The sequence below is a fragment of the Phragmites australis genome, chromosome 7 (assembly GCF_958298935.1).
Source record: "Phragmites australis chromosome 7, lpPhrAust1.1, whole genome shotgun sequence".
Lineage (NCBI taxonomy): Eukaryota > Viridiplantae > Streptophyta > Magnoliopsida > Poales > Poaceae > Phragmites > Phragmites australis.
In genome coordinates, this window is record NC_084927.1 from 35251238 (window position 1) to 35278007 (window position 26770).

Genomic DNA, 26770 nt, shown 5'->3' on the forward strand with positions numbered 1-26770 from the left:
AAATATGAGTCAGTTAATAGTATTTTTTTTCTTCTATGGTGGTGCATGTGCACCATACTAGCACAAGTAGTTTCGCCCCCGTCAGTTACGAGGACTGAACAAGGTTAATGACTAATGGGCTTCCCTCAGGACGGTGCTAATTAGCGCGCGCACGAGCCAACAGCTTTGGGGCGGCAGCAGGAACCGTGATCAGGGCTGAGAAATTTTTTTGAGAAGTTAACGAGAAAAATTTTAGCTCAAAAATTTTAAGAAAATTTACTGAGAAAAAATTTAGCTCAAAACTTTTGAGAAAAAATTACCCCTGAGAATAAAAAAAGGTAAAAATCAACCAGAAAAAAAGTTAGCTCAGAAAATTTGAGAAAAATTACTAAGAAAAAGTTTGACTCAAAAAATTTTAAGAAAAAATTAACGAAAAAAATTTTAAATTAAAAATTTTGAGAAAGAAAAAAACGGTTTAATATATCAGAATATAAAGTTGTTTAATTGGGCCTTGCTTATTATGCCTTTTTACTGGGCTTTTGAAAAGGCTGGGACGGGTCGAAACCCAAGCTTTTCCCTTCCATCTGTAACCCACTTGTCAGCGCGAAGACGCAACACAACGGCGACGGGCATGGCTTCGCCGGAGCTCGCCGGCGGCGTCGGCAGCTACGACTTCCACCTCCGCTCGCTCTCCGCGGCCTCCCGGGACTCCGCTGCGGCCGCCGGCCCCGCCTCCGACCCAAACCTCCTCCAATCCGTAAGCGCATCTCCGCCCAAGCCTTTCTCCCCCTGTCCAGTCTCTTGGACATACACGTTGGTTTTTTTAGGTTTGTTGATTTCGTGTGCCTTTTGCGTGAAGGTGAGGAGGGTGTGCAAGATGTGCGAGGAGGCGAAGGAGGTGAGGGATGAGATGGTGGCGCGGGCGTTCCCGGTGATGAGCAAGCTGTTCCAGCGCTGCGCCGCGGCGCCGACGCAGTCCGTGGCTTCCACCGGTGTTCTGCTTCTTGTAAGACGTGCTTCGGTTCACTGGCTTGAATCCCCCCCCCCCCTCCCCAAATCTTGCATTTTGTTGTACAAAGGCTCAGCCCTTTGGGAATTGGGACTACGGTCCTTTTGGGTAGAATTGTACTACTCCATTACAACTTTATTGAAATTTCCAGTGCTGTGCTAAGCTTATGATAATTTACTTACTCCCTGGTTGGCACAGAATACCATTTTATCTGCACAGTTTTCGGTGAATAGCCATTCAAGTTGGTTTACTTGTAATGTTTCCTTATTTGTCATTCTAGTAGCAAAGGTTGATTATTGATCCGTTTTTGTACCCAGACCATTCTGCAGTTCTTCCTGGACTTTGGGGAGGCAGTCCTACACGATGCTGATGGTAGCTTGAAAACCTTCTTCCGCTCTTGCTTAAGCAGGCAATATTGCTTTCTACGATTGTCTCTTGATATCAGTATATGCAATGGTTGGGTTGCTTCCACAAGCCTTTTAAACCACTCAAGTTTTGCTTCTCGGTAATAGGGAGTTTGCAGATCCTGTTGTTGCAGAGCGCACGCTTGAATTACTTATAGCAAACAAGACAAAGATCCTGACCTCTTTTCCCACCTTGATTCCACAGGTGCCGTACACATGAAATGATTACTCACTCAGAACTAGCAAATAGCACATGTATCTCTAGACTCCTGCTATTCTTGCTGTTGCAAAGCATTTCTTTGAAAGATATCAATCCAGCTTCCTTGTTTGGCTTTTGTTCTCTTTCGACTTTCCAAATTCCTATTTAACAATGTTAGCATATGATATTGCTTGTGTGATGTTATACGCAGTTCTATCCATTGCTGTTGAAGTTAATTGCATCAAATGGTGCGAGGTATGTCTTGCTACTGGTAGCGTCAATATTTCATAGCAATCCTGTTGACCTACCTAATTTGTTCATTGACATTCTAGATTGGAGAAGAAGTTTTCTGAAGTGCTTCCATTAATGATGTCAGCAGGATCTTTTCTTCCTCTCTTCCTGTCCCTTATGGATTTACCAAGTAAGCATGTTGATTCTGTACTTTCAGGACTTCCTTGAATTTTTTTTGTATAAGCTGCACGATTTGGGTAGCTAATTAGCTTTTGAGTTAGGTGCACGATAACATTATTAAATTCTTGTTTCTGCTTTCATCTGGTGCTCATCCCTTATAATATGAGAGATTTGTGTAATGTATATAACATGCTTTCATGACCTAGCCTCTACCGGTCTTGATCATGTATCAAAATTTATTCTAAGTTTCATCATGAGCACTGTTTATCCTGTACAGTTATTCACCTTTTATTTAATAACATGAACAAGACTAATTGCCACGCAATTCAAAATATTTTTATACAGAACTCTTTATTGTCTTTGAGTTTAAATACGTTGCACATAATATGTAGCAGCTGTGAATTGATCTTAATTGGGGACTACCAAAATGGATGGCTTGATCGCACATTTATCTTTTTTCCAAGTGTTTTTAAGTTTCAACCATGGATTGTCAGTTTTTGCTATATAATGATGGATTGATGTCAACTCCTCTGTTCCTCACTCACTACTTCAACGTTATACAGTGTTGGTGGTGGCATTGGAAAAGGTGGAAAGAAGTTCTGGAACTCTTATTGGTAGTAGTATAGCTACAATCCAGAAGAGCGCTGCTCCTGAGGTTATCTTCAGAATGAATTGACCTATAAGCTATGAATGAAACATCTATTCGTAAACTGCTAAGACCAATTTCCTTTTCTATGGCGCAGATGCTCCTTGCACTGATGGACGAGGCATATACTGGTTCTGCAATAGAAGATCCTAGCGGTAATTCAGGTTCTGATGATAGTGGTCCTCTAGACCTTGCTGACCCAATGTTCCTTGATCTTCTAAAAGATGAGAACGATGGCATTGCCGTAAGTAGTTCCTCCTGTACAATAGTGATGTTTCTATATACCCCTCTGAATTCTTAGTTCTAGTCTTATCTTTTTTTCTGTTCTTTCCTTCAGGCAAAACATTGGACATCCCCTACGATATCTTCAACATTACAAGCAGCAATTAACAGCCCACAATCGGACAGATTAAAACAATCACTGGAAATGGCACCTCGCTTTCTTACTTTGTATTTCGCAACAGCATTGCGGGACGTTAACGACTGTAGGTTCCCTATATTTTTCTTTTTATTGCTAGACATGCTAAATGACCAACATTCTTGATTTGACAATCTATGTTTGTTGCTTCAGCGCTCTTGTGTGCTCTGATTCCAGTAGTTATGTCAAGATACGCTGCAATGTTCCCAGACAAGGTTTTCTCTTTCGAGGTAGACGAACTCTTACTTTTTTTTTAAAAAAAAACCCTGTCTATTCTGTGTCATACTGATATTTAGTAAGTATAGTTAGATATATGCCAGGCAAGGTATTGTCACAACCAAGAACATATTACCTTTCATATATCTTTGTTTGCTTAATTGCGTAGGCTACCAATTTTTTATGAGCAATTAAGAACCAACGTCTCAACTCTCAAGCCAAAACTGAAGTATTTAAGCATATATTTGGAATTACTGCTGCTGTATTTTTCGTGAAAACTTACTAACTCCCATAGCTATTCTAAATGTTTAAGATCCATTGAATATCTAACTGATGGAGCAGTGATATATTAAGTCGATCTACTTTATGTAGGAAAATTTTATATGAGCAAAATGAAAGAAGAACAAACTTAGATTTTGCCATACCACCTGTACCATCAGTTCACAAAGATGGTATTTAAATATGGCTTGTCGGGCTTAGGCTTGGTTATTTGCCACACGACTTGTACTAGCTCCAATGATATATTCGGATTTAAGTTGAACAGTTCCCTGATATAACATTCTTGTAGGTGAGGAGAAGGTTATCGGATTTCATATTGGCTGCATTCCAGTGCTCCCCTGACATCATTGCAGTACTAAAGGTACTGAGTGAGATCGTAATGGTTTATTTCTTACTATACATACATGTCAGAACTCTGAACTAACAGCCTATGTTTCAGAAGCCTATTACTGACAGACTTGGGGAGGCTCATGGTAATCCTGCAAAGGTAAGTTATATCTTTCAAGTTCTTATACCTAATTTATATTTCATTGTGCCACTGAAATTGCTGCATCATTACCTCTCTTCCTGTTCTTATCCTCTTAAATAACCGATTCTTGTTTCCACTGTAACTGAATTTTTGGATGGAATGTGGCCCATGCAGACAGAATTAGCATTGCACTTGTGCTGGGCCATTGGTGAGCATGGAGCTGGAGGAATAAATTGCAAAGATGTAGCTCGTGAACTATTTGAAAATTTGGAGTTACTATTGTATGAAAACCTGGCAACTAGGTGAGGCCTCAGTCTACTATGTCTTCTCTAGACTTCCATGGCGTCGCACATGATTGACTTCTTTTATATATTGTTGTCAAGTCGTTTGGGATTAAGCCAGGAGCCAGGATTTGATTCCATGGGTTCATCTTCTAGAAAGTCATCCCAAGCTAGGCTCCTCTGCTTTGTGGTGACCGCCATTGCGAAGCTAGCAACATGCCATAGTGAGTTGCTTCCAAGAGCCCGTGTATCATTGGCTAAGGTAGTGACTTGATACTTCCTATATAAGATACATAATTAGGGTTAGATGTGTTAGTATCATCCATCGTTAAGTGTGTTACTTCTTGCAAAAAATAAAAACATCGTAACTGCTTAATTTCCTGCAGGTTGCTCGTTCCCAAACCTCAGACAGGAGAGTCTGGCAACGAGCCTGTGATTATTTAGGGCTCATGAATGAACCAGCCATCTGTTTATCTGTACTGGGACCATCCACTGCCCGAGGAAATGGTCCTGGTATTGTGAACTGGAGCGAAGGAGGAACAAAGATGGTAGCTCACATTCCATTTTACCTTTTAGCCGAACAAAAAGGTAAAAATTCTGCGAACACTTCAATAGTTAAATGTAGAATAAGCATCCCTTCATGTTCTTAAGAAAACTATGGTTGCAATTTTAGTATGGTGAGATGAAATTTGTCACATTTGAACTAAGGATAAAACTAAAGTGGTATTGAATCAAGCGAAGAACACTCAACATACTTACTGATTGCTTAACTTCAAATATTTCCATGCTATGTTTTTCTTATTTATTGGTAGTTGGTATTCTTGTCTCATGGAGAGCTCAACATGTGTTGCAGGTCCACCGTTTCATGATTTTTCATTTGCCGACCTCCTCCCCACGGAATGAAGAGAAAATACCTTCATGGGTACCATGGGTTCACGCAATGATTTCTCTAGCAGATGCCATGTGCGTAGAGACCTTTCGTGATCATAGCAATGCCGAAGACCCAAATTTCACTTTTTTATCCAGTTCATTTTCGATAAAAGGGCTGGTTTAGTTGCTTTGGCAAGTCGTGCTGTTTTAGTTCCATGGATTTGAGAGGCACTCAGAAGCACTCGATTTTGTACACGGAGTGATTGTACATCTTACGAAGGGGAAGCAGTGTGGTAAATGTATATCTCTGACTTTATACACCTTCTAAAGGATGAGTTGTTAGAAATGGCTCCAAAACATGAAATACCTGCTGGTGTATTTTCAAAAAATAAAGTGGTGGAATGGCCATGGAATGCCATCGTCTTACTCTGCATAGCATCTTGTGACAAACAGAAGGATGATGTTTCTCAGAAACACAGGAAATTGAGAAATTAACATTGCATGGCCATGACACTACAACAAAGTAAATAAAAAGAAATTAAAGCAGCACCAGCAACAAAGAAATGTGACCATGCAAGCACATCACACGCGGCATATTTGGGATTGAATTGGTGGCCGGACACCAGAAGCACTACAAAAGTATAAACCCAAAGGGACACAAATCTCTATTCTGAAACATCTACCATGGTACTGGAAAGTCTGAACAAGAGCAACATCACAAATTACTGACTAAATTACGGTTTTGTACTTCACAAGACAAGAACCCTAAATTCACAGGTAGCAGCATCCGAGAGGCCAACACGAAGAGGAAGTCAATACCCGAACCAACCGCCCTTGCGTAGTGGTGACGCATTTTCTTCGACATTTTGCAAGAACTGAATCACTTCTTGCAATTTCCAGAATTTTGCGGAAAAGAGGCGAAAAATAACCAAACTATGAGCACCACATGGCAAGGAGAGTCTGAGGTGCGTTCTTGACTTCCCACTGATGAAAGCTCTAAAATTTGCTGCTCCTACAAAAGGATACATCAATCAGATGCATCAGAATTCAGACGAATTCAAAAGATGAAATCTTGCAAATTCTAACGTTAATGCATACCTCAATGCAAGCATAAGAACCTTGCTTGATTCAACGAAGCTACTGAGGATTGCTCTCGCCGGAGACCGCGGCCTTGATGCGCTCCACGGTGCACGCTATGAGGCTGTTCACCGTCGCCACCGACCCCAGCGAGAGCTTAGCGGTGGGGACGGAGTCCACCAGTATCTGGAACGCCACCGTCAGGAGCGACCCGCCCATGCCGACGCCGCCGTCAGCGATGCCACCCCCGGCTGGGCCGTCTGGCAGGATGGCGAAGCCCGACGGCAGGAGCGCCACGTAGTCGGGGTCTCCGCCGTTGAGGACGACGTTCATGGCCACGACGTCCACCGGCGCATAGATGACGTAGGAGCCCGACGCGTCGGTGCAGCTCTCTTGCAGGATCAGCATGTTGCTTTGGTTTGAGTTCGTGCTCTGCGACGCCGCATCGGCAACGATCAACACGTTACACGTCAGCCATTATCGCATGCATGCATGATGAATCAAATCGATCCAAATGCTTGTGCTTACATTGACACGAAGAAGCGAGACGCAGTTGCCGTGATCGCGGCCATTGGCGATGTGAGCCATTTCTTGAACGACGCCGCCATTGGAGAGGATGTCCCACTGCACATAAAAAAAATCAAGTGTTAATCAAGATTCGTGTGTGTATGTGTTGATGCATTGGATCATATGGGCGAGCATGCATGCCTCGCTGCGAGAGCTTTCGTCGCGGAGGAAGTCGAAGACGCGCTTGGGCGAGAAGGGGATCCAGAATGAGGTGGCGGCGTTGAGGACGATGCCCGGCGGCCTGCCCGGGTCGTCGACGCTCTTCCTGGTCATGACGCGGACATCCTCCGCGCCGCTGCCGGACAGCGTCGTCCACTGGTGCGCGGCGGAGGCCGTCACGCCACCGCAGAAGCTCATCACCATCCTCTCCGCCAGCCTCAGCATGCTCTTCCTCCCCTCAGTGCTCGTGATCACTGCAACAAATAATTCGTGGTTTTTTCCCCTTAGATTTGAAGGAGCATGTGGTACAATATTATGCATCGCGTGCGTGGACAGAGCTTACCGCCGATGTCACTGGTCGGAATGTTGCTGGCCATGACGCTGGCGAGGCGTTCGCACTGCCGGTCCAGTGTGCCGACCCACCGCCTCGCGCCGAAGGCGAGGCCCGAGTTCACCAGCATCTTGTAAATGTTGTGCACCGACCTGTCGTCCACCTCGACGTGCTCCACCCAAGTCACCTGACGCATGGGCACAAGGTACAAATATTATGACCAGTCTCTGAACGACGTTCATTAGCTACGGAATACACGGCAATTGCCAACTCGATCACGTACCTTTGAGTAGCCATTGGGCATTTCTTGGATCAGGCAGCCCGACGGCCGGCGGCGGCACTTGAGGACTGAGCTAGGGCGCAGGCTGTCCAGCGAGACGTCGACGACGGCCCATGTCCCATCAGAATTCTGCTTGCAGTACCTCACGAAGTAGCTCTCCCTGGTCGGCACGAGCGGCGACGGCACCTGAAACTCCACTGACATCTGCAAACCAGTCGACATATATGTCTCATTTCAGCGATGAACAGATCACGTCAAACTAGCCATGCACGAGTCAGAACTCAGAGCACGCACCACTTGCAATGCACCGTTGTAGTTCCCCGCCACGCCGGTGGACAGCACCTCCAGCGTCGCCGCTCTCGACACGATGCTCGAGAACACCGTCGTGTACTGATTCTGCACGTCAAGGTCGTCGAATCAGAATCCATAAGTGCAAAACAAACGCGAATTCATAATGGATAATGACCAAATGTTTCAGACAAGAACGAAACATTGCACTCGTGTGCAGTGCATGCAGACATGTCACGTACCACGTCCATGAGGATCTCGACGAGGTTGGCATGTGTCATGATGACGACGGCGCTGTCGCGGGACGCCTCCGACTTGAGCCCGTACTGCTTGGGTCTGAGCCCCCGGGGAAACATCCGCGCGTACTCCTCCTCGTTCAGCGTCTCTGCCGGACCGTCGAGCCCCGGCGCGTTCCAGAGCGGCTCGTCCAGCTGCGCCATCCGGACCAGCTCCTCCATGGCCGCGACGGCCAGCTCCACGATCGTGGGCTTGCCGGCGTCCGGCTGCACGGCGCCCCTCAGCAGCTCCCCCGCGCCGGCAGCAGCAACCACGCCGAAGATGTCGGCATCAGCGCCGTAGACGGTGCCCACGCCGATGTCCAGCGGCGACGCCCCCGCGCGCGCAGCGGCCAGCGGGCTGGACAGCACCGGGAACGACACCATGGGCTTGCCCACGTACTTGGCCGCGATCGCCGAGACCCTGTCGATCTCCTCACGGAGGCGCGCGTTCTCGATGCGGAGGTGGTGCTCGTCGAAGGACATCTCGCCGAGCGCGGCCGGGCCGCCGCAGTTGGGGCAGGAGGCGCTGCTCAGGGCTTCCTTGTACCTCATGTTCTCGGCCCGGAGCTTCTCGTTCTCCGCGCGCAGCTGCGAGTTCTCCTGCCTCTCATGCTGGTTCTGCAGTTGTCCATTCACACGCACACACCATTCGATCACTACTATATACACGCCATTGATCATCACAAGCTCACTACTCTACAAGCATGCATGCATTACATGATGGATTATCTTATGATTAACACTTGATTGATCATTAGAACGAGTTGCAAGACACGATTAGCTGCAACATATGCATGCTGATATGCAGCTGTGCCTTGGTCAGATGAACAGTGCTGTAAACGTATGCCAGGTAGGCAGCAGCAGGAGGAGGTGGGGTTTGACTATGGGGTGAGTGTGCACTGCTTGGTCCCGGGCCTGGCACCTTTGGCAGTGTGCATGCAGAAGAGGACATGGGGGTGTGTAGGCAAGCTTTGTCCAATTATAGTAATAGGCCATGAATGCAGCCTGTCAGAGGCTAGGTCAGAGGCTTAAATGAAGTAGTTGCGAGTAGGATTTCAATTTCATTTTACAATTTTTTTATATACCGACGAAAAGAACAAAAAATCGGTTATTTTTTTCACTCTGTGGGTTCAGTAAAAGAAAACTCTAAAATTAGATATTTTGTTTCCCTTTAAAATTTCTAAAATTCACGGAATTTAATCTCAGATTGCGACGACGCTGCCGCTGCCTCGCTTGTTCGATCGCTTGCTTTCTTTCCGGCACCAAATAAAAGTTTCCGATCAAAATGCATGCCTCGGTTACAACTTCTTCAACAGAGAAATGATCCGAGAAGGAGAAGAAAGATTAATCGAGATTTATTCGAGGAATTTTGTGAGGAATTATTACCTTCATTTGCGTGCGCTTGTTCTGGAACCAGAACTTGACCTGAAGCGGCTCCAGCCCGAGTTCCCGGCTCAGCTCCTTGCGCTGCTTGTCGTCCGGGTGCGGGCATTCCTTGAAGAAACTGGCCATAAATCAATTTCCAAGAAAAAAATTAAGTACTTTAATTTGTGGGTGACGAATTAATGTTCAACAAAAAAATATGGAATAAGAAATAAGGAAGTTCAGTGGGAACGCAACAGTCCTACTCCTTGAATGCTTTGCTTTTCCGTTTGTTTGGAGAGTTACAAAAGAACAAAAACGGTTTGGGTCAACGTATACAATATTTGTGAAGGGTATCGACGAGCAAGAACTCAATTTGACTTCTACGTAAGCTTACATCAGTCAGAGTGAATGCTAGTAACCAACTACTTTCTTCCGATCTTATTAATTTCCAGTACATCTACAATATTTTATGTATATTTCTAAAAACTAAACATTAACAGGCAAAATTCAAGGGAAAATTGAACATCGATCAATAACATTTCAATAATTAGCTATGCAGAAATAAAGAAATAACAACTGGTTAACAAGGAGAGTAGTATTACGCTTCCATCTCCTGGATCTGGTGCTGGGTGTGGCGGGTGTAGCGCTTCTTCTTGCTTGGCCGCTGGTTGGGGTCCTGATCGTCCACGGAAACGCCGTCCACGTTCTCGCTGCCGGACTTGCTCTCGAACTCGTCCCCGAGCGGGTCGTCCGACGCGCGGCCGCGCATCATGTTGTCGCCGCTCTCCGCCGTCGTCGCCGGGATCTGGTCCAGCAGATGCTGCTGCTGCAGCGCCTGCTGGAGCTGCTGATTATCCAGCATGTTTGGCTGCAATTATGGAAGGGGGAAAACCTCAAACCTTAACATCACTGTACTGTTTCACAAAGTAGTACTTAATAAACCAATTAAGTGTCAAAGACTGGGCCTTTTGCATATAACGTTATTTCGTATGCGTTTCATCCTCCCTATTAATTTGTACCCAGACATGGGGGAGAAGTTTTAGGGACAAAATAGAACGGAAAATATTCTGTGCACAAAAACATTTTTTTAAGAAAAATGTGTTCATAGAGAGAAAACAAGTAATTTGGGGATGAAATGTAAGAGTTGCTCCAAAATAAAACAGGAAAGGGGTGGAGGGGAGAAGTGAAGCTACTCATTTTTCTTTAATTTCTTTCGGTACATGTAGGAGGAGATGTGAAAAGCAAGCTAGCTTGCAAAGAGGGACAAGAAAGAAAAGATGGTTTCTCAAACTTCTTGTTCAGGTGCAACAAGACCCAAAGAGTTGGAAGCAAGGCAAAATAGGAAGGAAGCAACACCAACCTGTTGATGATCTACCCTCTGATCATCTCTCTATGTGGGCAAGATCAGGAACTAGGGAGGTCTCTCTCCTTTCATCTTCCCCTTGGTAGGAGCAAGTCTTAAAGAAATGGGGCTTATGTACTCTGAAGACCTAATTATATCTGTGTGTGAACAGCAGCCGACTGAGGTCTCTCTCTCTCTCTCTCTCTCTCTCTCTCTCTCTCTCTCTCCTGAGACTTCTCAGTTTCCAAGAAAAAGCTACTAATCCTCGGAGGATCAGTACATGCATATTGCATACATGGCCCTTCTGTTCTATCTATCATTCTATCTCTAATCCCTAGTGCTGAAACTGAGACCTCAAACCAAAATAAAATTTTACCAAGAGTAAGAAAGAGAACACAAAAGGAAACAAGAACAACAAGTGCAAGTACTATACTGATCTTTCCAAAGAAACGAGAAAAAAAAAGCAAACCCTTTTGGCTTTTGGTCTCACTCTGCTCAAAAGAAAGTCGGAAAATTAATTACCTGCCCGAGTGACAGTGCCGACGAGGACCCGTACGCCGCCGCGTTGTTCCGGACTATCATCGACGGCATGTGCCTCGCCGGGATCATCATTATATTCTCAGCACCTCTCAAACCCTAATTCTTGCCTCCTCACATCCTTCCATTTCTTCACATACACATAAGGGTATCTCTAGTCTCTACAGCCAAAAGAGCAGGTGCTAATCCTATATAGAGATACCTTGCCTGCCAAGTAACAGCACAAGCAGCAACAGATCCAGCGACAAGATAGCCCAAAGAACCTTTGCTGTGAGACTGGCAGTAAGATCTAGCAGAAGAACTATATGTGCGCCTTCGCAAAAATAGAACTCTGATCTCTCTCTCTCTATGTCTACCTGCAAGTTGCAGCTCTCAAGATGGTGTTTTACCGCGTGCAGCAACTTGCAAGGCTCAGAAGGGGTAGCTAGCAGGAGGTGGCGAGATGGATATCTTGAGAAGCTAAACAGCCATGGAAGGAGAGGGGAGGAGGAAGAAGAAGAAGAGGAAAAGAAAGGGGAACCCGCAGGAGGAAGAGAATGTGGAGGGGGGAGAAGGAGTTATTGCGGACGAGTGTTGAGATGGTGCAATCCGCATTTATTGAGAGGGCGTATCGCAATTGCTAGTGGAAGGAGAGAAACGGGTGCATGATTTTATTTTATTTTTATTTCCAAGATATTGGTACTATTATACGGCGAAATGTGTATAATATGTCATGTATTTTTTATTTATTGGATGTCATTTTTTCCTCAAAGAATGTGAAAATAAACTTTTATATATGCAGGTCATATATATTTATTTTGGAGCTATGCACAGCCATGAAAGATAAAAAAAGGGCGTCGCTATATTTCAAATGATTGAAAATAAGGCAAATCTGGGACGATCATTCTCAATTGTCTTGGTTAGTAGTACTTCCTCCGATCCAAAACATAGGTTGTTGTAGACTTTGAGCACAACAATTAAGTGTGGATAAAATGACCATACTTATCCTTCAATCAATGACTTTTGAGCAATTAATTAGATTACATAGTACTCCCTTCAATACAAAATAAGTGTCGTTTTAGATTACGTACAATAAATTATTTTAAACTTTGACTACAAAATATTTTTTATTTATTGAGTTTGGATATTTGAAAATGACACAGGTAAATTTGTCTCAAAAATACTTTCATAATAGTATACTTTATTATATTTTATCAATATATTAGAACAAAAATAGCAGTCAAAGTTTTATTTTGGGGATCGTGTCAATATCCAAAACGATACTTGTTTCGGACGGGAGGATTACATTGGAGTCATAGGTAATGAAGATTCTCCACTGCTACTGTTACATTTAGTGCAATTAAAAAGAGCAAAACAGAAAAGAAGGATAAAAATATCTCGAAAGTATAGAACGATTTATATTAGAGATAGAACGAGAATAACTAAAGGAACTTATATTTTGGATCTGATGGGGTATTTATTTCTGACGACGAGATCGTGCACTGTTCCCAAATGTTTTAGACTAGACTAGATAACCGGCGTAATTATGGAGTGATGGAGAGGGAATTAAGGTTCTCCACTGCTACTGTTACATTCACAGATGGAGCATATAATCGTCTCTCCAATTCCAGCCAAGGATAAGAAAACATGTTTTAAGAACACTGCTCCAGTATATTGGTGGCTCACTAGTATTAGGTGAACTTCAATTTTACACTAGTACGTATTAATGTCCGGCTCAAAAGATGCAGACAAATATTGGATACATATATGGAGTTGCTGCAATTAACCTTGGTCATTGACTCATTGTGATTACATGCATGTAGTACTAGTAGTAGTACAATAATGAAATCAGTCAAAACTTTATACTACATGCATGTACGTATAGTAGTACTACAAGGAAACGAGTCAAAACTCAATAGTATGGATGCCTCCCAAAAGAACTCAAAAGTATGGATGTAGATCCTCTTACTGTTATTGCTATATACACATGAAATGCATGCATGCATGCATGCATGCAGCTGGTCCAATTTGACTGAAGTTTTTCTCCATTTTATATGTCTCGATTTTTCAGGAGCGCGGGTGAAGAGATCGATGTTTCACTGCTGCAGTGCTACAGATAGTACTGTTTTCATACCTCGGCACGGCTCCTGCGTGTGGGTCTGGCCTTTCCGAGCACAGGAATTGCACAGCTTTTTCTTGCACATAAATAAATTTATGAAAAATCACTATAGCAGCAGAAATGTGAGTATGTGCCCTTGAAAAAGAAATGTGAGTATGTATTACGGTCATACGGTGTGCTAACGCAAACTTGAGAGAACTTCTATAACTGGAGAGAACTCTTAAAAGAATACTTCCTCTGATTACAAATGTATGTATTTAAAATTTATGCACAAGGATTTGTACTATGTTGAGAAGAGACGGGTCATTTATTTATGAGAGAAAAAAGAATGTCTAAAAGTTCTAGAATGACGTACAATTAGAGTAAAGTAGAGAAGGCTAAAATGACATATATTCGGAATCAGATGGAGTAATTAAAAATGAGTTAGGGTGATTGACCATATTCATGATGCTCGAGACACTTAAGAATTTAAGAGCAATTAGCCAATGATAATGAAATCTACATTTGGAATCCTTCATCTAGCCAGATAGAGCCAAACAATGTGATAAAATCCACTTTTTTGACAATAGGACCTGGAGATTTCTTGATGTTCCTTGATATTTACTCAACGTACCACAATATCATACATGATGTCCGTTGATATTTTTCAAGAAACAAAAATTAATGAATAAGATTTTTCAAAAATCCACTTTTCTTGACAATAGGACCTGGAGATTTCTTGGTTCAGCCTAAGAAAACAGATGAAGTCCGACCGTACATGTAAATACTGGCAAAGAGTCGGTAGATGTAAAAATATCTAAAGTAATTTTTAACTATATCTCTATTTCTGTCATAATACAGACTAAAAAATTACATGGCATATGTGTTCTCACTCTCTTGAGCTAGCAGCCTACCACTGCAAGGCTCATCACGTACTCAACACTATCAACAAACAACAAAAAGCGGCTACAGCCGGGGAAAAACATTCAGATTTCGTAATGTCAAACAAACAAGACCTAGAAGTCAAATCTTAATTTTTACCACCATTTAAGTAGCAGAAACCATAATCAGAAGAACACATAACCTACCAAGCAGGTGGGCATGCACGGAAAGTCATCAATGTTTTCATTTAGAGTAATTTCTTTTGTCACTAGCGATCGATCTTCTCCGTGTGTCGCCAACCAGAACTCGTTTGTCTTTTTTTGCACGGAATCGATCAGCGATCCTACATACCAGATCATCATCATGTGCGAAGAAAACCAATGTCAACTTAAATTTTTAGGTGCGTATGGATGCATGGTTGGCTTGTTGTTGACCAAGAAACACAGCTACACAAGATTCTTCACTTCTTCTTTTCTTCCTCTTTGCTACAATGTGTTATATTTTGCATAGGATAAATACATTTGCGTATTTAGCCTATGCCAATCGCTTTAATTGTTTAGGACGCGCGCCCGGCGATTCAGCGTGTTTAGTATTTCAATTTGGTGCCTAAACTAACATGGCACTAGAATTCCAGAGATTGCGTCGTCCAAAATACCGTCCTTTTTCCAAACATTTGTCGCTCTGTGGTAGTACGTACAGAGCAGCAGGCAAGAATTTCCCGTGGTGACATGAGCTGATGGCGAACGAAACGGTAGATCAGGGTGAGCAGGAGAGTACGAGACGTGAGCTGGAGCCGCGCTTATTTCCTCTCTCCTCTCTCTACAGTCCACATTGAATGGTCGTCGTCTCTGAGCAACACCGCGTGAGCAACCCACTCGGCCACCGCTATCTCGATCACAGCTGCTGGCCCGGGCTAGCCGGCCCGGCCGGCCGGCCAGCATTTACTGCGTTCATGCCTCCCTCTCGTCGCCCAACGGCGCCACCGGGACCAGACGAGTTATTTTATTTTTATATTTTCTAACATAAAAATTTATTTAAATATACCGGATAAAAAGATTTACGAAAATAGATGCCTACCGTACTCTAATAGAACGGTCAGACCTTTACCCCATTCTGAGATGACGGTCAGCGCATGAACAGTAATCCACGGTGAACAGTATTTACGAAAATAGATGCCTACCGCACTGTAATAGAGCGGTCAGACCTTTACCACTCCTGAGAGAATGGTAAATAGTCTGTCCGTAATCACAAACGTTTACCGCACTCTTATGATACGTAGGCCTTACCGCCCTCTAAGTGCCGGTAAGCCTACAATACATAAACAGTAATATGTGGTGAACAATATTCTAAAGTTCAATTTCACACCTATCTTATTTATTTAAAATAGTGATGTTCTGTTACTCTAAAAATCCTAAATTTTTTTTACGTGTTTCATAATCCATGTGCCACCCATTTTAATTGAATTCATAAAAAATCCCATATAAAATTTAAACTAAAATTCTTTAAGAAAGACTACTTTTATAACTTCTAACAATTTTTAGGGCCTCAAATAAATTTCTAAAAATCTGGTAAAATTACTAATATTCTTTTTATGTGATGTGATAATTTCTAAAATTATTTTTAGCACTAGGTTTATATATGTTTAAATTCAAATTAAGTTAAAAAGAAGAATATCACATGAAATTTATTTGAGTTTCTAACAATTGTTAGAGGTTATAAAGTAGTTTTTTTTGGAGAATTTTAGTTTAACTTCTACACAGGATTTTTGGGTGAATTCAATTAAAATGAGTTGCACATGGATTATGGAACACATAAAAAAAGTTTTAGAATTTTTGAAGCAACAGAACATCACTATTTTGAACAGAGAAGATAGTAGAGGAAATTGAACTTTAGAGTACTGTTCACCATGGGTTTGTAAGGCCTACCGCCCTGCTTACCTCTCTCTAGGGCCAGTAAGGGTCTAACCGCTCCATGAGAGAGTGATAGACGTTTATTTTCATAACTCTTTTCATCCGGGATATATTTAAATAATTTTTTATGTTAAAGAATATAAAAATAAAAAAACTCGGGACCTGACGGACCTCCTGGCGACGGGATTCCATCTGGTGGCAGGATCGCCACAGCCTCGTAGCGTAGAGAGTTTCAGCCCTAAGAATTTATAGAACGGATTATTTTTTATTTTATTTTTTTTAAAAGTTGAAGCTATAGATATATTAAAGATTTTTTTTATTTAAACATCTCATTTTTATTTTAAACTAAAAACAGATATTTAAATTATTTTATTTTATTTTACTTGCTTTAAACACTACGTAAATCTCAGAACTGTAGTTCTGCCAAACACATCTGTGTATACGGTATACCCACCCGTTCGATCGATTTCCTTCGTCATGGAGAACGTTCGTACGGTACGGGCTATGCGTGGAGCCATGCTAGCTAGTAGCTACGCATCAAGAAAATCATGCAACTACACCTGCTCCAGTTAATTGTTTTAGACATCCACATGGTTTAATTAGAAAAACAAACTACTCGTATATTACAATATGCTTCTCAACATATTTACAAACTACTAAAATTGTAATATTTTACTCTGTGCTTATATATATACACTCCGTAAAACTATAGTTTCACTGCATGCAACCCGGCACATTTCTAGAGCGAGTAGGTCAAATTCCAATTCTTATACTCCGCGAAGGTGCAACGAGTGATGACTCAGTCGAAAGAAGTTCATTGACAGAGATCATTTAATTTCTTCTCGAAGCGTCCAATTGACATGTTGACTCTGATTACGAGGCTCCCCCAATTTGCGTGGATTGGGCTGGGCATTGACTCACTTTGAAAAACAAAACTTTGAAGCGTTCCAGTGCGAAGACTTCCATAATGAACTTCAACCGTATCACTTTAATAAGCTTGGCAAAGGTCAATCGATCTCGCATGATCAATGGCTGCACTGCATGACCCATCGAACTCGGGTTAACTTGGACTGCTGCTGCTAGCACCACTAGCTCCTAGTCATTTGTCTCAGAAGTCAGTGGAAGAATAGCATTGGATTTACTCAATTAAACCCAAGTGCTCACTCTAGTTCATTTCTCTTCTACTTACAAACAAGTACTCACTCCTAATCATTTGTCTCATAAATTTGATCTAATTTGAGGAAAAATAATGTGAATTACTGTATAGATCTCTGGATTTTGATCAACCACTGAAGATATTGTAGCTTTCTTATTTGGAGTGCACATACGGATGTAAGAAAAAGCAGATAGAGATTATTTTTAGAGAGTCAAATACAATTGTGTTTTTACTTGCTTGCCTGATTTGATCGGATTTCATTAAGGGTGCAGGATGTAGTGGACCCAGATGGGCTACCATCGTTTGGGGTTTTGGGATGCATGTTCATGCGTTAGCACAGTCCAAACTTATATCCCTACGTATGGGACCCCACATCAAAATTTGCACCAAGGCAGGTGTAGATGGCATTTTCCTGTGAAATGTAGTAACAAAATTTCAGAGGAAATAATACAATTTGAAAGGGTTCCATAAGACCGACACAAAGTGGTAGCAAAGCAACGCAAGAGTATGCAGTAAAGGCACGACGTTACATTACCCTGAAGCCCTTCCCCAGCGACGATGGCCACCGCATGTGCTACGAAATCTTTCTCACGTAGCACGCCAAGCAAGCACACCAAACCAGACTCGGTCACGCACCAGGTAACAAACATCCATGGTCAAGAAGGACACACCATCTGCAGAAAGCTGCCTTCGTCCAACCAATCGGGACCCGATGTCACTTTTTCGACTCCAAATTTGTTCGCAAATTCGGTTGCCCTGAGTACACGCCATCTACAACCTCAGCCCATCCGAATGTGCTTCGAAAGGTCACCTGCTGCTCCCGTTGGTTCCTCTTCTCCATCTCAATGACGCTGCCTGCCTGCGACGCTTGGGGGCTCACTGTCACCGTCACACTGCATCAATCTTCGGGCATGTGTGGATGGACCCATACACACCTGACCAGCTGAACAACAAGACAAGCGCACATTTACAATGTAGGGTCTGGGACAGCTACACCCATCGAATTGGAGGTCCTTGTTTAAGGGTTTCTTCTCTGCAGAACAAAATGGGAAGAAGAAGAAGAAAAATGAGTGTTGAGTATTCCAATCTCCTGTCATTTATGAAGGGGGTCAACTGCTAGCTCCTCAACTAAGATGGGTTGGTGCTTAGTGTATATCAGGTAATCAGATTTAAATTTCAACCATTATATGTGGGGTGCTTAGTGCCACCGGATGATCGGATTTCATTATCACAGTCAAATATGTGGAGTCGATGCTGATCAAGGAAGGAGCGTAAGAAGGCCGTACGGGGATATATATGACCTGACTAATGGTGGCACCTTTAAGCTTCCTTTGGCAGGAATTAGGATTTCTTACATTGAGAACATAATAACAGAGTGCTTACTTGTCGGTATATGCTGAGAAGTTATTGCTGGCGCTTTGCAATAAACTTTTTGGTCTTTCTTTTCCTTTCCTCCTGTTCAATGCAGCAGGGCTATGCCTCGCCCTCCAGGCCTGTTTCCTTGCCTTCCCTTGGATTCAAGCTCCCTGCACAGATCTTTCCTGCATGTGCTGTCAAACCTTCTTTACAAGGCATAATAACTGACACCAATAACATGATTGATTGGAATTCTTAACTGTAACAGCTTCTGAAAAGATAGAAAGGGCACAGCATCTACCGCAAGCTCACAAATTGCCATTGTACAGAGAAAAAAAATTGGAATTTACCCATGCGGGAGGTACTATAACTATAAGCACATGATTGTGGAAAGCAACGGCTAGTTAATTGGTCCGAGTACAAATGCTCCACTAGAAATCCCTCTGCAGAAGAACATAATAGTTCAACATTGATCAGAACTATCATTCCAGGCAATTGACCGGATAAGACAAATTTTTAGAGTAATTTGCAGACAGCTGTAGCTTACAGAGCATGCTTCCTGTGCCATCTTTATTGATCACAATTCATATATGCATACACTCACAACTTTATATTCGTTTGCCTAGTCCAAGAAAAGGAGTCTATCCTTTACATGCAACCCTTACTGATTGTAGTACATATACGTATTATATGCAGTACTGTCCTTACTTACCATTCATATGTCTAGTCTAGTACTACTTAACATAACTATCTCTGCTTACTAATTTCAACTATGCTAGCTCCATAACTTTCCAGTTATATGCAGTAGCAGTACTGTCCCTACTTACCATTCATATGTCTAGTCCACTACTTAACATAATTATCTCTACTTACTAATTTCTGTTAGATATATATATTGCTCTGTGTAATATCCCAGACTATAAGGGGTTTCTTGCATATTGTCACATGTAAATGTGTATATATACTGGTCCAAGACCTCCAAGGAATACAAGTTGCTATTCCTAACAATTTTAACTGTGCTAGCTCCATAACTTTCGAGACCTATAAAATCCATCTGTTTGGAATGGGACCACTCATTGCCAACGGCTGTGGAGATGGTCTACACAAACTCTTATGCTAGTTCCATATACTATTGTGATTCAAATGTGCATTTGTGGCTCTAATCTTTATCTCGGCATCTAGGTATATGTATCGCTAGAAAGCATAGCAACAAATTCTGTTCAGATACCCTGTGAGGCTCATCAATGAATATGTATGCATATCAACAAACAACACTCATCGACAAGAAAACTGGTACTACCTATGAATATCAACGAATATCTACTCTGCGTAATCCTAGAGTCCAGAACTCTACCGCATCAAGCAACCTAGATTTACATAAAAGACCCCTTTCAATTGGCTGGCATTTACAAATATAACTTTATTTCTCTATCTTACCTTTTAATTGCATGAAAACTTATGTAGCTGGTCCTGCAATTTCTCCAAATGGTGATGGAAATTTCCAGGAGAGCAATTGCTAAGTGTGTGGTAGGCTAGGTACGCCAGTCTTTCGGATAGAGAAACCTCTAACAAACCCTAGCATTACGCCACCGTTCACGAGCAACCAACTTGCTCCAATGGCTAACTATTTCCTACCAAGAATTGAAATATTCAATGATGGATGGAAACAATAAATCTAGAAAGCGAAACTAGCATTTTTCTCCATCCAACCAGGACACCATGGCGCCTTCCTTTCCATATAGTTAATCCATGGATGTAGTGCATGATAAGTAGCTGCTAATTATTGGGTATGCGTCCTTCTTTCCTTTGTCGAAAATGGACTAGAACAGAAGATGTGGCTGCATTCCCCACCTGCATTACTGTCGTGGGACCCATAACAAGGAATTGTCAATCCTAAATTCAGCTTAACAATTCTCTCTTACTTTGCGTATAACAATATTTCCTAGCCATGTGTCAGCATCACAATCAGTACACTGCAAAAATTACCATTGCGTACAGCTGACGCTATAGGTTTGTTGAACGAACTTTCATTAAAAGTTATGCGGTATTGAACGCCCTTTTGATGATGTCATCTTACCACAGATGATCAATCCGATTAGATGAAAAAGGTGCAAGAATTGTCTCCTAAGCCATATAAAACTAAACGTGTACCATCAATAATGTCACATCGGCATTGACAAGTGGGTCTCACTTGATTGTATAATTGTTCTGGTTGAAGTAGAAATGCCAATCATAGTTTCTTCTGTGATGTAAACTCTATACACCCCGAAACAGAATGGCACTGACATTAGAGTTATTGCAGTTATTATAGTATGCCCTAGAGAGAAGGTACTAGCATCGATACATTATGGCTCATGCCCCATATCTCACTCCTAGACTTTTGGGGGATCAAGCACTTTACTACACCTTTTCACATTAGTATGTGTATTAATAAGTCCTCTGTGCGCATGACTTATTTGCTCCTTTAAGGAATGGTATAGGATTCCAAGCCTGTAATTAAATGTTTGATGTAGTAGTCAAAGACAGCAGTCTTTAAAGAGAGCCCTAAGTCCTAACAAAAGGCAGGCATGATGAACAATTTCACTTGGCAATATTCATAAGGGTTGGGCACATGCTTGTTTTCTTAAGCACAAACAGCAAAAGGTTTCCCCTTTTAGGTCATCCTTTAAAGCTAAATCAACATGACACTTGAATGTAGCAAACATTTGTTTTAATGTCATAAATATACTCTAGGCATCATTGTCATATTCCTTATATTCCATTGTTGAATTAAACAACCACATAACTCCAACACTGTTTCAACTAACCAAATGAAAGCAGGCTGCCAATTAATCCGAAGGTTTATCAGCATTAGCAATGGCAAGTGATTCCTTTCCTAGGTTATAGTCTCCCCTGACTGCAAGCAGGTGCAATTATGCAAATATCGAGTTTATATACATGAAACTACAACCGATCAGCATTTAGAGTTGAAGAAGTTAGGTTGGCAAGAAAAATCAATGTTCAGATGCTAACCTGTTATCTAAAACTTGTATGTTTTTTGGAACTTGGAGCTTCCTTTTTCAGCACAAATGAGTTCTCTTTCTCTTTACTTCCAAGTCAAAACATAATTAAGATTCATGTCCTGCAAAGAATAGTAACAGGAGATAAATTGACCTCCGAAGATATGATGGGGAAAGGATCTCCTCTCTGAGGCACTTCTTTTCATATCACTACAAATGATTCGAATCTTCTACTTTTGGTTGATTTTAAGCATCCAACCCTTTCAGGCAGCTTCATCACACTCTTTCCACATCAAAGAGCCTTTAATTATTACTAATTACGACAACATGTCTATAATAGATGATTTCTCATATGCCAAGTCATTCTAAGTTAAACTTAGGTAATGTTACCACTAACCTTAATTCTAGTATCTTGGTACTGAAATGGGGAAAGTAAAACCTGAAAGAACAGAAAACGCTCACCGAAGAGATGATAACAAGGTAAGCACATTAGAAGACAATCTAATATAAAGTCATCAGACACGCACAAGCCTTTCAACTCAACCATATTGGGCCAGATGGACCAAATCCTAATCGAATTCCATCCACAAAAAGGTTATTTTCATTTCGAATGTAGAATGAGCCCCAGTCAACTTCCCCGGGATCTGGGCAAGACCTGATCATTTGCAATACGAAGATTAGCTCAAACCCTGATCCATTGTACAAAGATTCGACACTAGAAACATCTAGATTGGGGCCTAGAGAGGCAGTGACAACCAAACAAAATACAGCACAAGAACAGCATGCATTTATGTAGTATTGGTGGCTCAGTGCTGGCCTGGGAAGTGGATTTATACCTTGTCTTGAATAGTGGGCCAGCTACCTCCAGAATGGGGTCAGAGAGCAGCTCCAATGGTCCCTAGAGACTTATTTCTGCTGCAATCACTGCTCTCTTGTTACAGCCTGCACCAGTGTAGTACGAGAGTTATCCCAGGACAGCCTAGTATACCGAATGCATACGTCAGATGATTCAAGACTTACAATCAGAAAGGTGATGCTATCACTAATCATGTAAGGAAAGAATTTCAGATGGAAATCACAGAAACACAGCAGCAATGTATAATGTTGTGTAAGATTTATCTCGTTCTTTTGGTTTTCTTTTCTCTGTATGAAGACAGTCGCTGCATGATGTATGATGTATCTCTAAATTTCTTCAGATACTCTTTCTTATGGTTTAGAAAGAAACAAGTGACTAGAGCAATGAATCATAATGTCTCGATCTATCTGTAAATATTATACAAGGATAATTTGTCCAGAATGATAAACAACAGATGTTATTAAAGTCCAACTTGCAACAATTAGAAGCTAGCAGGTAAACCATATATTAAGATATCTATACACACACTATTATTGAGGTTACTTTCCACTGTTGGCACTGGTTTGCAACATCAATGTCTCATTCCAACTCCCTAGGAGAAACTCAATGTAATTTTTATATCAGCCCTTGCTCATAATTTGCTTCCGGAATCAGTATATTTCAATTATTGGTGAGAAGTTTAGGTTAATTGAGACAACTACATACATTGAAGAATCGGATTAACGTTGTATCTGCAATTTATATTGAAGAAAGAAAAATATTTTACTTTTGGCAGAAAATGTAAATGAATGAAACGTCTTAAACAGAATGTTATAGATTGACACCTGAAACGGCTTGTTAAATAGTACAGAGCACAGAAATTTAATGTCAATCAATGGCACACTGAGGGGTCATGACTGTTTAATAAACGTGACAAACCAAGCTACTTCCACAAGAACATTTGTAATCTGTGGACTCTATTTATGAACACAATAGATTAGAATCTTTTTCAGCAGACATGAATGGGGAAGCATCGAAAAAACAAGTACACATTGCACTAATGAAACAACACTATTGTGGCATCATTTCGTCCAGGTGTGCAGAATATGCATGCCAATTCGCCAGTCAGTAACTATAAAAATTAGTTTGAACGATTACATCATATGGAGACAACGTATTGGTCATATTGGTCTTTCTTCTTCCGTTCTGACAAGCACTTCACGAAGAAGTTCTCACTACAGAAAAGTTCTGGTTGGACTGGTTTTGATACTTTTGTGAAGTAGTTCTCAGTACAGAAACATCCCAGTTGGACTGATTTTGATACTCTTGTGAAGTAGTTCTCACTACAGAAACATCCCAGGTGGACTGATTTTCATACCTTTTGATATCCGATCAATAAGCTATCAATCAATCGGCAAGGTACTGCCTATCCTGACCTAGTGACCTATACATAGCGCTTGAAAATTTTAGTACAATTAGCACTAGGATATGATTTGTAGTTTACCATAACTTCAATGGTGATGAAAATTTTACTAGATGCAAAATTTCTAGAGAAGTAAACCATACTCACTGAACCCGGCAAGGGATTCCCATAACAACCTCAGATAATAACTAAACTCAGGTAGTCAGAAGAGATAAACCAAGTGTAGTTAGTAGATGTAGATCAAACGTGGTTGATGATTTAAACAAAACACCAAACATGAAGTGCAGACTTCTACTGAACATTTTGGGATGATAACAATTGCTACACAAGATGTCTAAGCTGTAAAATTGTAAACAGTTTCAGACCCAACGCAACTGTAAGGGTGGGAATCTAGCTTAATTGATGCATAAGTGTATGAGAAAACAGACACTCCTAAACCAGACATCAGTTACCTGATTCTGTACTAAGGTCTCCAAATTTAGTCAACTTTCCCATGCTTGAAGCTTCAGGTGGATATGCAAGTCGTGAGTAAAACCTGCTAGACATTGGATAAGCAACAGAAGATTCCACTAACAAGTGGCACAAATGGATCAAATGCATCAAAAGTATGATCACAAAGAACACCAGCACATATATTGACATGGTGAGTGTGTTCTCATGTTCTCGAAGAAACTATCACAAAACTGCAGCATCAGAAGTTGCTCCAACAACATTCAAACGGATGGCTGGGGAAGAATTAGAGAGATACAGCTAAATTCCTGAGGTCAATTTGACATCAACGCACAAGATCAACCAGTGTCTTCCTCCGGGGGAACCTCTGTGGCAGCCGAAGCGACATAGCATCCTCAATCTCGATATGCAAATGCGTGGCAACGAAGACGATCCCACCCTTCTTCCGGTGCTCTGCTATGATGTATTCCAGCAGCTTAACCCCCTCCGCATCCAGCGCGACGGACGGCTCATCGAGCAGCCAGATCGGTCGGTCGATGGCGAGCAGCCTGGCGACCTGCAGCCTCTTCCTCTGACCCATGGAGAGCATCCTGGCCTTCTCGTTCATGAGCCTGCCGAGCCCCATGAGCTCGATGGCGGGAGCCGACCTGGCGCCGTCCTTCCCCTCGAGGAGCTCGAACCACTGCACGTTCTCGAGGACCGTGAGCTTCTCCTTGACGGCGTCCTTGAGCGACATCCAGTTGAGTTGCAGCTTGTACTGCTGGAACACGCCGGGGGAGGTGACGTCATGGCCGTTCCAGAGGATCTCCCCAGCGGAGGGGCGCGAGAACCCCGCGAGCATGCGGAGGAGGGTGGTCTTGCCGGAGCCGTTGGCGCCCGTGAGCACCAGCGCGGTGCCGTCGTGGACACTCAAGTTGATGTCACGGAGCACCGTCTGCGCGTTCCGCATGCACGAGACGTTGTTGAGGAGGAGACGCGGCGGCGGCGGCGGCCTCACCGGCGGCATCTGGTTCTGGTTCGGCGGCTCGACCGTACAGCCGCTGGGTTGGTCGGAGGCGGGCGGGTGGAGAAGCGGCCGTGCGCGCCGCGGCGTGGTGGCGGCGGATTGGAGTTTGGGGAGCGCGGCGGCGGGGTGCGGCGCGATGGGGTGGGATGGGGGCAATAGTTTTTGATGGCGCTCGCCCAAATACCATTCTACCAAATTCTTTAGCCTATTTATCACCCAAAACGGTTGAAACAGGTTTTCAGTGCTCACAATAATTTTTTCATTGTGAACAGTAACTATGGGCTAAAAAAATAAAAATGTATCAATTTTTTACTGCTCTATAATTAATAAGCAGCCTATTTTAACTGGATTCATAAAAATCTTATATAGAATTTAAACTAAAATTCTTCAAAATATACTATTTTTATAATTTCTAGCAATTTTTAAGTCATCACAAAAATTTCAAAAAGTATAGCAAAATTCACTAATATTCATCTAATGAGATATAATGATTTATAAAATTATCTTCCACCCTAGGTTATAAGGTGAAAAGATGATTTATTTTGTAACGCCTATTTATTAGTACTAAATTTTACCGGTGATCATCGGTTTTGGTAATTTTGTCAGAGTTTCGATAATTAGAAGTATAGTTTTTCGGTATTAACGTTGGACATATTTTCGGATGTTTTTAGGATTTCGATAAGCTAAATTTTCAAATGTATTATGCTGAAGATCAGATTGGTTATGATCCTAATGATGTAGATCTCTCTGGATATCAGCATGTCATCAAGGGACTTAGTAGAACCAATAAGAAGACCATAGTGGGGACTATCTGTAATTAGGGTAGATGGGAATAACCAAGTCATGCCACTAGGGTTTGCCTTCCTGGAGAGCGAGAATGAGGACATGTAGTATTGGTTCCTTGAACGGGTCAAGCATGCTATTGTTCTGGACCGGTCTGATGTATGTTTGATGCATAATAGACATGCAAAGCTGTTGCAGGCTTTGTTGGATATGCAATACGGTAGTGTTCAACGATATGTAAGAGGAAAGTGGCATAACTTGAAGAGCAGGTGGTGCATGGGGTATATGAGTGTAAACTTTTACAGACAATTCAAAAACAAGGATTTGATGAATCTTTTCAAGAAATTGTGCAGCGAAAACTAGCAGAGAAAGTTCAACGTACTATAGACAAGACTAGACGAACTAACCATGAAGCAGACAGCGGAGGTAACAGACACCGGAGATGAGCCGGTTGTTCTTGCACCCATCCCAACAGATACTTCCTAAAT

The 26770-nt window shown here is 42.1% G+C and overlaps 3 protein-coding genes across 3 annotated transcripts; 1 reads left to right on the plus strand and 2 right to left on the minus strand.

The window, feature by feature from the left end:
- The first annotated feature begins 494 nt into the window (after positions 1–494).
- LOC133925038 (uncharacterized) lies at positions 495–5527 on the plus strand. The gene is made up of 16 exons (XM_062370844.1): positions 495–736; positions 839–985; positions 1306–1397; positions 1501–1597; positions 1803–1846; positions 1924–2012; positions 2566–2657; positions 2746–2892; positions 2986–3133; positions 3220–3296; positions 3851–3922; positions 4001–4048; positions 4205–4332; positions 4414–4573; positions 4698–4899; positions 5165–5527. The coding sequence occupies exons 1-16, from the start codon at positions 500–502 to the stop codon at positions 5212–5214; spliced, it is 1830 nt and encodes a 609-aa protein (XP_062226828.1). The 5' UTR covers positions 495–499; the 3' UTR covers positions 5215–5527.
- Positions 5528–5732: 205 nt separating this feature from the next.
- On the minus strand, positions 5733–11977 carry LOC133925036 (homeobox-leucine zipper protein ROC2-like). The gene is made up of 11 exons (XM_062370843.1): positions 11391–11977; positions 10129–10394; positions 9548–9665; positions 8126–8779; positions 7890–7991; positions 7599–7799; positions 7328–7502; positions 6967–7238; positions 6787–6882; positions 6280–6690; positions 5733–6193 (listed from the first exon to the last, which is right to left on the minus strand). The coding sequence occupies exons 1-10, from the start codon at positions 11478–11480 to the stop codon at positions 6319–6321; spliced, it is 2346 nt and encodes a 781-aa protein (XP_062226827.1). The 5' UTR covers positions 11481–11977; the 3' UTR covers positions 5733–6193; positions 6280–6318.
- A 12674-nt stretch (positions 11978–24651) lies between these two features.
- On the minus strand, positions 24652–25671 carry LOC133925041 (ABC transporter I family member 1-like). Its single transcript, XM_062370854.1, has one exon. It carries the CDS (start codon positions 25497–25499, stop codon positions 24819–24821), a length of 681 nt encoding a protein of 226 aa, XP_062226838.1. The 5' UTR covers positions 25500–25671; the 3' UTR covers positions 24652–24818.
- Between the last annotated feature and the right edge of the window lie 1099 nt (positions 25672–26770).

Excerpts from the sequence above, each read along its gene's own strand:
- LOC133925036 (XM_062370843.1), bottom strand. The coding sequence starts at position 11,480 with ATGATGATCCCGGCGAGGCACATGCCGTCGATGATAGTCCGGAACAAC. Across the intron at positions 10,395-11,390 it reads CGGCACTGTCACTCGGGCAG|CCAAACATGCTGGATAATCA; the intron begins GTAATTAATTTT and ends CCATAATTGCAG. Across the intron at positions 9,666-10,128 it reads CAGATCCAGGAGATGGAAGC|TTTCTTCAAGGAATGCCCGC; the intron begins GTAATACTACTC and ends ATTTATGGCCAG.
- LOC133925038 (XM_062370844.1), top strand. The coding sequence starts at position 500 with ATGCCTTTTTACTGGGCTTTTGAAAAGGCTGGGACGGGTCGAAACCCA. Across the intron at positions 2,893-2,985 it reads ATGAGAACGATGGCATTGCC|GCAAAACATTGGACATCCCC; the intron begins GTAAGTAGTTCC and ends TCTTTCCTTCAG. Across the intron at positions 4,049-4,204 it reads CTCATGGTAATCCTGCAAAG|ACAGAATTAGCATTGCACTT; the intron begins GTAAGTTATATC and ends TGGCCCATGCAG.
- LOC133925041 (XM_062370854.1), bottom strand. The coding sequence starts at position 25,499 with ATGCCGCCGGTGAGGCCGCCGCCGCCGCCGCGTCTCCTCCTCAACAAC.